Source organism: Epinephelus lanceolatus, chromosome 19 (genome assembly GCF_041903045.1).
Source record: "Epinephelus lanceolatus isolate andai-2023 chromosome 19, ASM4190304v1, whole genome shotgun sequence".
Lineage (NCBI taxonomy): Eukaryota > Metazoa > Chordata > Actinopteri > Perciformes > Serranidae > Epinephelus > Epinephelus lanceolatus.
In genome coordinates this window covers 16620278-16634589 of record NC_135752.1, presented here as the reverse complement: position 1 = coordinate 16634589, position 14312 = coordinate 16620278, and the positions used below count along the sequence as shown (strand labels likewise).

At 41.0% G+C, this 14312-nt stretch overlaps 1 protein-coding gene across 3 annotated transcripts; it reads left to right on the top strand.

The window, feature by feature from the left end:
• The first annotated feature begins 1109 nt into the window (after window positions 1-1109).
• On the top strand, window positions 1110-13993 carry lhx3 (LIM homeobox 3). Of its 3 annotated transcripts, none has more exons than XM_033646356.2 (6): window positions 1110-1577; window positions 7009-7180; window positions 7313-7515; window positions 9701-9852; window positions 11073-11244; window positions 12785-13993. In XM_033646356.2, exons 1-6 carry the CDS (start codon window positions 1508-1510, stop codon window positions 13216-13218), a joined length of 1203 nt encoding a protein of 400 aa, XP_033502247.1. In that variant the 5' UTR covers window positions 1110-1507; the 3' UTR covers window positions 13219-13993. The 3 variants fall into 3 exon arrangements, with proteins under 3 accessions (XP_033502247.1, XP_033502246.1, XP_033502245.1); XM_033646355.2 differs by lacking the exon at window positions 1110-1577 and adding an exon at window positions 4140-4410 and having other exon boundaries at window positions 7316-7515; XM_033646354.2 differs by lacking the exon at window positions 1110-1577 and adding an exon at window positions 4141-4410.
• Window positions 13994-14312: the final 319 nt, after the last annotated feature.

The following is a 14312-nucleotide window of genomic DNA, read 5'->3' as shown; positions in this document are numbered from 1 at the left end:
AATTTGAAAGGTTGCATATGTTATTGAACACACCCTCACCATGCACAGTGTCACAGTGGAACAGCAAAGTCTCTCCTCACAGTGGATGAAAGCAAAAGCAAAAGCAGTCCTGTTGTTGTGCCTGCAGTCTAAGCTCCTTTGATGCAGCCTTGGCTTTAGGTTACTGTGTACAGCTCCTTCCAGATTTACAAACAGTTCTCCCTTAATCTGCATAAAGATCCACACTGACTTGCTGACCAGAGATTACTGCCCATGAACACACAAGAAAACAAGCATCCACTAGATATTGTTTTTAAAATCTGGACCTCATGTGAAGGTGGAGAGACAGAGGGTGTAAAGTCAGTGATGTTTAATGGGAAAAGAAAAAAGATGGTTGATTTCTGCGCAGGTTTGGGAGGTTAATTGCCCTGAGTGGACTAATGAACAGCGTAGGTCTAATTGGCTTACAGCACTTGTGAGCTGGCGTGCTGGGCGAGTAAAATTGAATCAAAGCTGTAGGACTACGTCAGAGTAGGTTTGTGCGTTGTGGTGGTAATTGGCACCGTGTCAAAGGCATGAGGCATGGCACGGAGCCAAATGGGCGCTCAGCTCTGCGCAGGCGCGTGGATTGAAATCTTAGAGGAACGCATAAATGAAGGTGTTTTTTAAAAGAAAATGTGTCTTAATAAACTAAATGCATTTATATTCAAACACAAAAGTAAAAAAATTAATTTTCTGCACTATATTTCTCAATCAAAACTTTTATTTATTACGCGTCAGTCATTGTAAAGTAGTCCCAGCTGTTTTTATTGCAGCACAGCCTAACCGTAGCACAGCATCAGCTAACATAACGGTATGTACGCTCCGTCCACTTGTATCATTAATGCGATGCGGTCTATTTTTAACCAAACAAAAGAGAGACGCAGCGATGGAAACGCATGACAACAATGCCCTGAGCGCTGCCCAATTGTCCCATTGTGCGCCTTGAAAGACAGACACGTGCACCATAACATAGATAAGGAGAAGAGGGGAGGGCAAAGTGTGTGTGTGTGTGTGTGTGTGTGTGTGCGCGCCTCCAGCCTGTTTAGAGAAACTCCCCTTTCAGCACCCTGGACAGAGGCAGCGCTGACCGCCGCTTACTTTGGTACTTGAGTAAAGTCGCAGGCACCGCCGGGCTCACAGTCAGGTCAGCTGACGCCGCTAATGGTCAGACACTTTTCCACTGCCACCCGCCCCTTGTCTTCCACCTCATCTCGAGCTTATCAACGCGGAATCAAAGAGCAACTTGATGAATATTCAAAGTTTCCGTCCTCGGCGGCTGACGGAAGGAGAGAGGTCGACGGGCGTCCTTTTCAACATTTTGCAGAAGGCGAGTTGCCATCGAACAGAGCTCAAGTCACACTCGAGAGGATAAATCTCCAGGGAAGTGCGGGTTTGAATCGTCAGTGAGCTTGGTAGCTTTTTATTTTTGAAATCAGAAGCGTTTTGGCGCTGCCTTTTACCTTTGGAGCATCGGGACGTCTTCAAAATGTTGCTTGAACACCCGGGGTCAAGCTGTCAGAGCACTGGGAATTTCTCCCGGTACAGCTCAGGCCAAGGTAAAAGCCCATTTTAACTAATTTTATCATGCATATGCGTAATGATTTGGGGTTGGGGGAAGGATGCAGACAGCATTGAGTTTAACTGATGTCCTGGGGTCTGTTAATGAGTTACAATTACGCGTAAAATGGAGGATAATACAGCAAATTTGCAGCTCTTGTTTGTCTGAGTGAACTCTGACAAGCGTGAAATGGACCAGTTTTTTTTATTTTAATGTGAAAAGCAAGACTGACTTTCAAATATTTTTAATGTGTGATCATGTGGAGGTTAGATGCGCCCAAACAGGACATGCAGCAACCCTCCTATTACGCACCAGCCCGTGTTGATGTCCACAGACTGTTTTAGAGTCGCTTCTTTTTGCGCTGCGTGTGGGAGACGTTATGAATCTGTAATGAGCCTTCATTGTTGCAGAATCACACCAACAGATGTTATGCGCGTGCTGTCATTTCACACCGCCGCCTGCGGTTGTAACGAGAGCGCAGGGTGCAGGGTGCATGGGTGCAGGGAGCGGATATGGGGAAACAGACACACACAGAGAGAGAGAGACCACTGGACCCCACTGTGGCGACAGCAGCCTCGACAGACTGCCAGCAGCAGGCTGCGGAGCTGCTCCCATCCCGCAGACCACCGACACGAAATACGCAACAGGTGTCACATTCCTGCCCCGACAGGTGGGACACCTGAGGTAAAGCCGGTGGAGGAGCTGTGGTCTGATGCACAGCGTCTCCAAAATATTTAAATTATTAGTGAGTTGTACGAATATTGGGAGGCATGTAAAGACAGATTGATGCCAGTTTTGCCTGTTTCTGGAATGAGATATTTTTGTTATTGTAAGGCTGCAATCATTGCGCGTGAGGCAACACAAATCAAGATTATGTAGCTATAATGTCGTGTGTGACATTATGGGAAAGAAAACTCCAAAATAAATTCGGATAAATTCAAATTGACGCAAAAAATAAAATTAAATACATTTAAAAAATCAAACAAAAACCATGAACTTATTTAACCATCCCATTGACTCTCTCCAGCTGACTGACCATTTACCCTGATGGTCATTTTATCGCTTTGTTGTCACATTACAGTCGCGCCCTCCCCCCCTCCCCTCAAAAGTGAGCGATCAATACGACATAAAAATTATTACAAAGCTGAAAAGTAAAAGGGGGCACACATGAACCCCGCACCTTTCTCCCAAACGCCTTTCATATACTTCTAAAATGCAGGCAAATAGGACATTGATTTTGGATTCATCAGCGGCCCCGGGCGGCTGTGGCACTACCCGTGATTTCCCCAAGCGCTCTTTTGTGCCAAAGATCAGTGTCAATAAAATTCATTGGGGTGTTGGCCCGATCAACATGTTATTGAACAGCCAATCTCTCCCCTAAATAAACACTTGTCTTTGAGGCACTCAACACACAGGAGATGGAGATTGCGTGTGTGTGTGTGTGTGTGTGTAAGAAATGTAAAATAAGTTAACATCTGATCAAAATCAAAGATGGCACACATTGCTCCATAAGCAAATACATTTAATTCAATGAAAAGGCGTTGTTGTAAATAAAAATAAAGTAAAATAATAGCGACAAACAAAACAGTGACAGTTTTATCTTCGTCCAAGTGTTCCAAACAAATCTGTTTGTAAAATAAAAAGAAAAAAATGCTGTACCACTGCTATTTTTTTTGTTTGTTTTGTTTATTTTTTGTACGGTAGGCTAAAAAATTAAAAAATAAAAATAAAAAGGCAAAGGTCTTAACAAGTAGTGTTCCCCCAGGGCCCAATCTTCCCTTTACGCATGGCGGTACCGGAATCTGAATTAAAAATGGATTGCCTTGGCGAATCCTCGCGAGAAACCACTCTGATCGATTTACATAATAAATCAACAACATTGTGGTGTCCAGTTTTTTTGGAATTTTTTTTAAGGTTTAAATCTTGCTCGTTTTGTTGTTCTCTATTCCTCATTGCATCAGCCCAGTGTCCACGCAGGGATCATTACCATTTTATGTAATAATGTTGTGTGTAAGCGCCTTGTTCGGGCTTCTCACTCAAAACAGTGAGGAGAATATTACGCACCAACTCGGTGAAGCAATATCAAAACTGTAATCAGAATTAGTTGCAGACTATTTTCCATATTCTTTTATTTCAAAAGTGGAATTTCTATGCAACTTACAACACTGTAGCATGAACACATTTTTATTCTTTGCCTTTTGTGTATGAGCAGGTCATCCAAAAACAAAAAGATAGTCATGATATCCTTCACTAGGGATACTCAAAGTCTGAGAAAGGACTTTAAAAGAGGGCTGAGTCATTTCAGAGTAGGATAAAAGTGGATTTTGTGTTATTAAATTTTAGTTTGGAAGCCAAATTTAAAGAGCATGTGAAGAAAATAAATACTTTTCTAGAGAGTAATAGGCCACATTGTAACGCGTCTCTGAGTAACGTTACCACCCAGCACTGAGACCCTATTGGCTTTTCCTCTCGCCTCTTGTTTATTCCTCTTCCGGGTAAGGTACTCTGTAGGTGATGTTAATCTATCTCCCTGTCGCCCGGGAAACGGCGCAGCGTAATCCTGCACAGGCTTCAACACAGTGAAGCAGAAAAGCAAACTCCACCGCACGCTTGCGCGCTCTTGTTCTCATTTCGGCTCCTGCTACGCAAATTTGGCTACACCTGGCTGTTGTATGAGTGAGGACAGATCACAAACGGGACAGATTTGCGTTAATGTATGCGTAAATCATGAGCGATGGATGGACATGGTGAGCGCAACTCTCCAAAAGAGGCACCGAATAACGCGGAGATGCTACTGGCGCTGCTGTCGCACAGCGAGGAGCTACGGAAAGGTAACCGGAAGCCAAAATATAATCATTTCATTCGTTTTTGCGCTGTTTATAGCGCACATGAGCGCGTTAACATGTGATTTAGTGTCTTTAAATGGGCCTTAACGCGTGGCTGTAAATGCAGTGTGTTGATAATGTTTCCTCCGTGTTGATAAGTGTGTATCATAGCTGCTGTGTGGATGGTGGATGATGGATGATACAGCTGTAGAGTCGTTTTAATTTTGCGAAATTGTCCTGTCCAACGGATCAGTTTTACAGCTGGTGAGACAGAGGACACGTGCCATTTTCGTTGCTTCTGTTTCTTTTACGCATCAGGTCTTTTACCTCTGATTTAACTGGATGGTTGTGGAAATTTTGATATGTAATATTAATATTCAGTGCGCTGTTTTGGAGGGTTAATTTGGGCGTTACTGGGTTTACGCACTGTTTTAATTTGTAGGTTGGTTTTACGCATTGATAAGTCTGACATAACCTTTGTTTTAAAGGTTGTACATGATGAAGAACACAGTTCCAACCACGTTAAGGTGTAATCTATATTTTTTAAAAGTTGTTCTATGATTTTTGTTGTTTAAACTACATGCGTTAACACTGCATTTCCTTTTGCAAAGTCCCATTTCTAACAGTTATAAAAGGTGTATTGGGGGGTTGCTTCGGACCAGCTGTTCCAAAGTTAGACAGGCCATTGCGAATTTACGCACGGGATTTTAAATTTGGATTTTTACGTTTCTATATTTTTAATACTTCCCACAAGGCGAGCAAATCGCTCGGACGCCTTATTTGGTTTGTACCGCGAGACTACAGGCCGCAGCTTTCTAGTTTTACAGAGCGCGTTGAATTAATGATGACCTGGATACACCTGTTCTTGACGTGGCTCCCACCACCACACTTGTGCAGCGGCTTCGCTGGTGATGGCAGAAGAAATGCTTCATTAATGTTTCATGAATTGTCCACAACAGAACAATGGGAATGCGATTCCTTGCACGGATGGAATATGAAGTGGTTGTGCCTCTTTAAATTAGTCATAAAGAGGCCTGATAACGTCTGACTTGGTATTTTAGTTTGACATATTTTTACTTTAAAAAAAAATAGCTGGAAAGCTGTCGTTTTAATCAGTAGTTGTTGCTTTGGGGGAGCATTGTTAAAATACCTCAGATGGGGTTTTGTGCTGTTACAGCCTGTAGGCCTGTCGGTGTGAAACTGACCTTGCGTAAAAGTGGCTGCTGCCGCTTGTTAAAGATGATTACACGTGACAAAATTATAACCAGCCGACCGCTGTTGGATTAACGAGCTACTAATTCCCAAGATGATGCTGAAGCTTTCACCTCACTCAGGGATTTGAATTGCCTAACACATTTTTTCTTAACTTTCTTGTAAAAAAAAAAAAAAATCTGCAAACTCCGGTCTGCACAACTGGATTTATGGATTTATTTATTTGGATTTTTTTTTTTCAGTATAATCTGTGGGCAGAATAAATGTGTGAATGTCAGTTTAAATCATGAATATTTAAGAAGTAGTCACGTTGTCTGTATGCTGTGATATATAGGGTATTTTATTCAAATAATTCTACAAAAGGTTTTACACAAGTTCATCAATTAAAATTTGAAATTTGTCTTATAGTTTGTTTTTATCAGTGAGATATACAAGCTTGAATACATGAGTGGAAATATATAGTAGAAATATGAGAATGTCTGTCGGAGTCTGATTTCAAACACACGAAACCCTTTATTTAACGCCAAGCCCACGGACTGCATCTGAAATGTAAAATAAAAACAATCTGTTTATTTAATATCTAGCCCATATATTTCAGGTGATTGAGTTTGTACAATTTCCTCTATGAAACTAAAATATCTGCAAATGGAATTCCTAATAGAAGAAATCTGCAGGTATATTAAAAGTCCCTGCACAAACACATGTGGTAGTGTCAGCTGGCATTATGTGCACCATGTGGACAACCATCAGACACTGATACAGGTCGGACTCATGGAGGGATACTCCCCTCTTATTTAACCATGCTTTTTTATAAATGAAGGAAAACAGGCGATCTAATCAGCAGGCCATGTTGGTTCTTTATTTCTGTTTTGTTTGTTGGTTTTTGTGTCTATAGGGTGCGATGCAATTATGTTTATCCTGTTTAAGTAATTGTTTCACTGCATTTGGGTGATTAATTGAGACCGGGAAACGTGGAACAAAAAGTGATGATGGTGATTTGGTGATGAAGAATTTAGATTTATGAAATATAAGTCAACTGAATTTGACCTCCGTTTGAAAATGGTGTATTATTTTCCAGACTGTTTTTCAGGTCATTAAAAATAAAACGACCAAATATTCAACTATTTAGAATTATTATTATTATTATTATTATTATTTTTTTTTTTTTAAGTGAACCATTATTTGGAGGTATTTTCATGCTGCTTTAGGCTATAAATCATGACGTCTTGCATCATTAATAGTGCGTATATTAACAGATAATGACTCTAAGTATTGTGCGTGCGCACGTATTACGCACAGCAAGCAGGTTCAGTTGTAATCTGCGTGTATGATGCATATCCAATATATAGTGAGAGGACTAAAAATGTGGTGGTTCCATCTTGTCTCCTTCAGAAATCCCAGTGTGTGCAGGCTGCAATCAACACATCGTGGACCGCTTTATCCTCAAAGTGCTGGATCGCCACTGGCACAGCAAGTGCCTGAAATGCAGCGACTGCCAGGCGCAACTGTCGGAGAAGTGCTTCAGCAGGGGCGACAGCGTCTACTGCAAAGAGGATTTCTTCAAGTGAGTAGCTTAAAAAAATCGACTCTTTTTCGTTATAACTATATTATAACTGTTACTTAAGATTATATTTGGACTATGATGTTGTTTGTAAAGCTGTTATGTATTGATGGAAACCGTCTAATTTCCTAAAAGGAGATTCGGGACCAAGTGCGCAGCCTGTCAGCAGGGGATCCCGCCCACACAGGTGGTGAGGAGAGCGCAGGACTTTGTCTACCACCTGCACTGCTTCGCCTGCATTGTGTGCAAGAGGCAGCTGGCCACAGGTGACGAGTACTACCTGATGGAGGACAGCAGGCTGGTGTGTAAGGCCGACTACGAGACCGCCAAACAGAGAGGTGAGGCGCAAAATGGCTGTCTCAGTGTTTCTATCACCGGCCTGAGAATCGCGTCATTGGCAGACGTGTATACTCTGTGTGTTATATGATGCGTTTGTCTGCAGACTTGTTTTTAAGTAGCTGCTTTGAGCTGCGCGTTTGACGTGACAATGAGGTCACCCATAAACTCTGACCCACCTGCACTAATTGCGTCGTTGCCCGCAACCCAATCGATAGCAAACTGCGTAAAGTGGAGGCCTGGAGGCTTCACTTGCACTCTGCGGGAATCATCTTTCAATAACTCTTATTATTGTGTGTGTGTGTGTGTGTGTGTGTGTGTGTGTAGGCCTGTGTGAGAGAGAAAAATAGAGTAAAACAACCCACTATTCTCTTTTATTATGTTGCAGATGAAATAACTGTTCACCTATTATAATAGTTATGATCACTTAAATCTCTAAATGTTTTTACATTGAAAATTAAAAATTGAGTTGAAGGACAAAGGCTTATATTATTTAGTATTTTCCTGGAATTACACATTTGCAGTAAATTGCAGTTTCTTGCTTTTAGTCATGTGTATTCGGTGGTTAACAGAAGTCTGAACATAAGGACACATTTCTCACGTATGACACAAAAAAAATTGAATTATTACAATTGCAAGTCACATCATCGGAAATGATTCACAACAAAATACTTTTTGATAATAATATTTTTGGCTATTTATCGTCAAATAACCTGTTTTTAATATTTTTATTTTATTTTATTTAACCTTTTTTTAACCAGGAAATACTGACACTGAAAATGTTCACAGATTTTTTTTTTACTAAATTGCTAATAAACAAGTTAAATTAAGCTATATTATCAAACACATATTATTATCTGAAACATGGACCTACATACAGTATAAAAATATTGTGTGATTTGTTGTTCACTGAGGAAATAATTAACAATCATGTGGGCTTTTATGATTTACCAGCTGAAGCATGTGTATTGCTTTGAATTATAGTAGTTAAATATACTTTATCATGTGTTATTATAGTAATATAATAACATTTCCAGACACTTTTCCTCCAAAACACTTTCTTTAGATACCCAGCTTCTATCAACCACTGCTGCATTAACTTCTCAGCAGGCTCTGCTCCTGATAGGGCACACTGGGCATGGCCAAGTTTTATCTCCCCATCTGTTTGTTTGAATTTACTGCCGGGACACCAAGTGTTGATTTACACAACGAGTTAACGCAAGTTTTCACTAAAAACACACACGTTTATTTTACTAATGAGAGGGCGCAATTACTCGGGCAGCATCCATTTGGATTATGGTTTCCTATTTTGCTGTGCTGGCCAACAGATGTGCAGACATGATGCAATTATGCACAGGATGCCAGCTTTTGGTTTATAGGCAGAGGAGAGTTTATCCATTTATGGTACATTAGAAAGTTGTATATTATGCAGGCTTGTTTTATGCTGTCTGTGAGTATGTGTTTCTATCAAAGTTTATCATGTTTTTGACCTGAAATATGTGCACATAAAGAATTTGTCACAGGGACGTTGTAATATTTTATCATCAACAACCTATATTTTACTATCATTTAACTAATATAGTGTTAGAGACAGCAATTAATTGCAAAAGTGTACAACATTAGACTAATACTGTTCATTCTCCAGTTTGTCTCATTGCATGTTAATTCAAGTATTGCAAAATTAAAGGGACAGTTCACCCCCAAATTGACAATAAATATTTTTTTCTCTTACCTGTAGTGCTATTTATCAGTCTAAATTATTTTGGTGTGAGTTGCTGAGTGTTGGAGATATCGGCCATAGAGATGTCTACCTTCTCTGCAGTATAATGGAACTGAATGGCACTCGACTTGTGGTGCTCAAAGTGGCATAAAGAAAAGAAAAGGTGTTGTATTTATTTTGTGTATGTGGAGGGTGGAGTCCCATCTAGTTTCATTATATTCTAGAGAAGGCAGACATCTCTATAGCTGATATCTCCAACACTCGGCAACTCACACTAAAACAATGTAGATGGTTATATAGCACTACAGGTAAGAGGAAACGTGTAATTTTGGTTTTTGGGTGAACTGCCCCTTTAAACCATTTCTCTTAAAACCTCAGGCCTGGAATGTTTAAAAAAATCTACCACTTAAAGGCAGAATAACTGTCCAACACTGTCTTACACTGTGTGCTGTCCATCCATTTTTCAGAAGCAGACTCGACTGCGAAAAGGCCACGAACGACCATCACTGCTAAACAGCTGGAAACACTGAAGAACGCCTACAATAACTCTCCTAAACCTGCCCGCCACGTCCGGGAGCAGCTATCATCAGAGACGGGCCTGGATATGCGGGTTGTGCAGGTAAAGTATATTATTATCCATTAAAGGCTATTCCATTAGTGTCCTGACTTCATTATGAAGGGACAATTGTGGCTGAACTGGCACGAGCCTACTGTAAGAATAAGTGTGTATGTGTGTGTGTGTGTGTGTGTGTGTGTTGGGGGGGGATTTACGGCTAGATGGAGTAAAATGAAGTCCACATGAAAGTCAGCATGGTTTAAGTGCAAGCTCGTTAACAATGCTAAGAGGGCCCCCCGCATATTGTCTGCTGCTGAGGAGCCTCGCGGCGGTTGCTAGGTGGTGGTCATATATATTGTTTTATTTGCAAGGACAAAAGTAGAGACGGAAGCCACTAAAATGCTCCTCATTATTCAGTGAAAGGGAAGGGGTGAAGAGGGTTCACTCAGGGTGGAATATCATTAAGGAGAATGTAAAACTGCTCTCTGTGCCCGTGATGGTGAAATGAATTAAATTTGTGCGTAAGATAAAAATGGATAAGAAATGCAGCATTTGTATTTTGTGTCAAATTTCAAGCTGTGAGGTTATAGGCAGCTGAAGTTTATGGACTATGTAGTGTTTGTGTTTTCCAAAGTGCAAGCTAAAATTTATAGATCAAATCAAAAGTGGATGGAGAAGACTTAAAGTTGAATAATTTAAAGCAGTGGCACGCTAACCTGTCTGCTCCGCAGGGTGAGGACAACTTGTAGCTGTCGTGGAGTTAATTAAATGCGTGATAAATCAGGTGTGGGGGATGCTGCTCCCAGGATTACGTTCAGTGTCACTGTTTCAGTCTCCTGCTTGGACTCACAGAGGTGCGAAGCCGCGTCCAGACAGTCCTTGAAAATTAATTTTGTTGTAATGCTTTAAAGCATAATATGTGCTTCAAGGAAAGAAAGGAGGACTCTGGATATAGAGGACTTGTGTATGAGAGGCATGATTACTAAAAAACATTGTGGGTTATTTGTATAGTTATGGTCCTTTAAGACTGGTGAATAATTGTCAGTTGTGCTCTGAGGCATTTAGTTTAATTTTGCTGCAACTTTGTCAAAGGTACAGGCCTATATGTTGGTAATTTACAAAATGAAGAACAATTGAAGCCACTAAAATAATTGTTTTAATTCTTATTTTATACTTAGGCCTAATTTTCTCTTGTTGTGCTTAAACAGTCAAATGTATTTCACATAAAAGGAAGATAAAGAAATTCTAATCTAAATAATACATCTCGTCTTTTTACCCTCCAGGTCTGGTTTCAGAACAGACGAGCTAAAGAGAAAAGGTTGAAGAAAGACGCCGGTCGGCAGAGGTGGGGCCAGTACTTTCGCAACATGAAGAGGTCGCGCGGAAGCTCCAAATCTGACAAGGACAGCATCCAGGAGGAAGGCATGGACAGTGACGCTGAGGTGTCCTTTACAGGTAGAGTCAACCACACAGAATGAATAGAGTATTTTTATTGCAGCCATTCTGACGTGTCATAGTAGGAAAAGCACAGGTTAGTTTCCAGTGTGCTCCAGTAAGACCAGCATACACAAGACCAGGACCCAGAAACCATCATTTCTGCTCGGGCTGTGTACTGTTTAAAAAATTATGATACTAGTACCAATCCCAGTACTCTTTAAGTGGTACTAATTCCAATACAGTTTGTCATTTGATACCTTTTTTTCCACTTCGTTTATGTAGGCATTCAGTTATATAAAATGACACTGCCTCCCTATCCAAATTATTTTTACACAAATACATTTTGAAAGTGTGGAAATTATTAAAAGCTCTGTTGAATACATCACACTCTATATTGGCACACTAACACATTCTCACTCTGACCTTGACATTTGGTCATGGACTTTCCATGTCCAGATATGACGTGAAAGGTACCCTGGGTGCGTTGGTTATTGACGTTCTGGGGTACCCTGTCAAGTTCTGCCTGTTACATGCATTGACTTCTTTCAAAATACACTTCGATTTTCTCAGGAAATTTACCATTCACATACAGTCTCCCTTAAAATAATAACTATGTCAGCACAACACTGCAAACTGACTTTTTTTTCGTCCAACAACTTTCGCACACGGTTGGGGCTAGGCAACAAAAACACGTGGTTAGGTTTAGGAAAAAAGAACAGGGTTTGGCTTTAGAATCTTACAGGACGCAACACTGCTCACCCACGTGAAAGTTGGTGTTTGTTGGACCCATCCACCACCCCTCCTGCCCACCTTATTCTGACTTTCGCCACCTTAATTTTCATTCTTGTCCCACTGCATTTCCCTCGGACACTGCCAAGTACCGTTAAACTATAATGGCAACTGGCCGCATATCATGCCAATGTTAAAGGATGGGGTTTTTTTTGTCAGTGTCTGACGCCGCAAGTCACTGCCCAAGCACCAGATTTCGATTGCTTTTTAGTGAGACCGGGTTGGCCACAACACAGACTGTATGGGTTGTAGCTGCTGTGGTAGTGGGCCAATCACACGTCACATTAAATTGAAGAATGCTTGCGGTGATTGGCTGCAAGCAAAATCATACAAATAGGATTTTTTTCAAGATATGGGTACAAAAAAGGATGGAATGCAAGTATCGTTTGACTGGAGAGGTTTTGAAGCTAACCTAGTTAGTACTGGGTTATTTCGGTTGATATCCAGCCGTAATTGCTGCAATTTCTGTACATCTGCCTGAAATATGTGGTTCTAGAAGTTTGGTGCCATGTTAGCCCTATGCAGTCGAAAGAGTTCCCAAACTCTATTTTCCCTCTACTTTGCTGTTCCGGGTTTGTAGAACACTATTTCATTCAAGAAAACAGTTACTGAAGAAGAGAAAAAGCTATCCATGCTAGCAAAGCAAGCATGCTAACTCAGTTGCTAATGGGACAATGAAAGGGATTTAGGAAATATACAAGAAATTAATGTAATGTACTCCAATCAGAATAACAAATATCACCTTTGTCTTCTTGTCCTTGTTGCACAGACGAACCACCCATGTCAGAGCTCGGCCTCACCAACGGCATCTACAGCAGCCTGAGCGAGTCTTCTCCAGCCATGGGGGGCCGCCAAGGGGCTAACAACCACAGCTCCTTCCCCCTGGAGCACGGCGTCCTCCCCTCTCAAGACCAGTTCCACGACATCCGCTCCAACAGCCCCTATGGCCTTCCTCAGTCGCCAGGGTCACTTCAGGCACTACCCAGACACCAGCCTCTCATCTCCAGCTTGGTCTACCCTGACTCTGGCCTTTCTATTATGACCCAGGGCAGCGGGCCTGGGATCAACCCCACCGTGAGGGTCTCCATGGGGGCCGCCAACGGCCCCAGCTCGGACCTCTCTACCGGCAGCAGTGGAGGATACCCAGACTTTCCCGCCAGTCCTGCCTCCTGGTTAGATGAAGTGGACCATGGGCAGTTTTGATCAGTCAGTGACAAGAAAGTTGACTCTTCTTTTTTAGTTTTCTGTGTCTTAAGTTGGATTTTAGGAATTGGAAAGTAGTCACACAGGACAGTGATTGTGTAAAGGACTAGACTGTTGTCCTTGGATCTCACCAATATCTGATTGACAGGTCCATTCAATATCTGGGATCTGGATGGAAGGAAGGAGAGAAAATGTCCTTCAATAAAAGCACTTGGCCTGACAATTGTTCCTCATGAGTAAAAGTTATGTAAAGCAAGAAATCTGTCAAACAAATTCAGCTTTCATTTGGATTTTCACCAACTTCCCATCTCTGTGTTTTTTTTACAATGTGTTCAGGTGCAAGATTCAGTTGAACATTCAGAGTCTTTAAATGTCTGGTTGTTGCCAAATGTCTATATATATATATAAATATAATGGTTTATCATTGTGGAGACTTTATTTTTATACAAACCCCTTCCTGGACACGAATAAGAACCCAGATATGAGGACTTTGTACATTCTTTAACAGGGATATAGGCAAAAATGTAGATGTTGTCTTAATGGTACCTAGAGGTCCAATTACTTCTATGCATTTGTGTGTTCTCAGATGTATCTCGTTCGTTTTGTTCTACCGAAAACAACCCAGAGGAAGAACTTGCTGTAGCACCTGGGGTTTGATGTATATGTTTGTTTATGTGGAAAATGTTTTATGTCTTATTTATTCCCTCTGGTAATGATGGCAATGATGATGATTCCTGATTAAATGGCAGGACTTTAATAAATTTGTCACCTAAATCTACAATGGAGTTTTATCCTTTTTGGTTGAACTACAAGATTGTGCATCCTACAAGACAAAATGAGTCATGAGTGGTCTTTAAAATAACTGTGGACAGTGTTAAAGAACTATATTTCAGAGTCATTTGCACAATTAGAAACTTTCTTGTCAGAGCCAAGAAACCTGAGCCAGGTAGAGTCATCCTTGACATTTATCTTAAATCTTACATGCATCTATCCTCCTGTGCATTTATCTTGCAAATCTATGGCATATCACAACACTGATAGTGAAACCAGAGCGAGCCCACAGTTCTGCCTGTGTCTGCAAATTGAGTATCTGG

Excerpts from the sequence above, each read along its gene's own strand:
- lhx3 (XM_033646354.2), top strand. The coding sequence starts at position 4,314 with ATGGATGGACATGGTGAGCGCAACTCTCCAAAAGAGGCACCGAATAAC. Across the intron at positions 4,411-7,008 it reads CAGCGAGGAGCTACGGAAAG|AAATCCCAGTGTGTGCAGGC; the intron begins GTAACCGGAAGC and ends TGTCTCCTTCAG. Across the intron at positions 7,181-7,312 it reads TGCAAAGAGGATTTCTTCAA|GAGATTCGGGACCAAGTGCG; the intron begins GTGAGTAGCTTA and ends ATTTCCTAAAAG.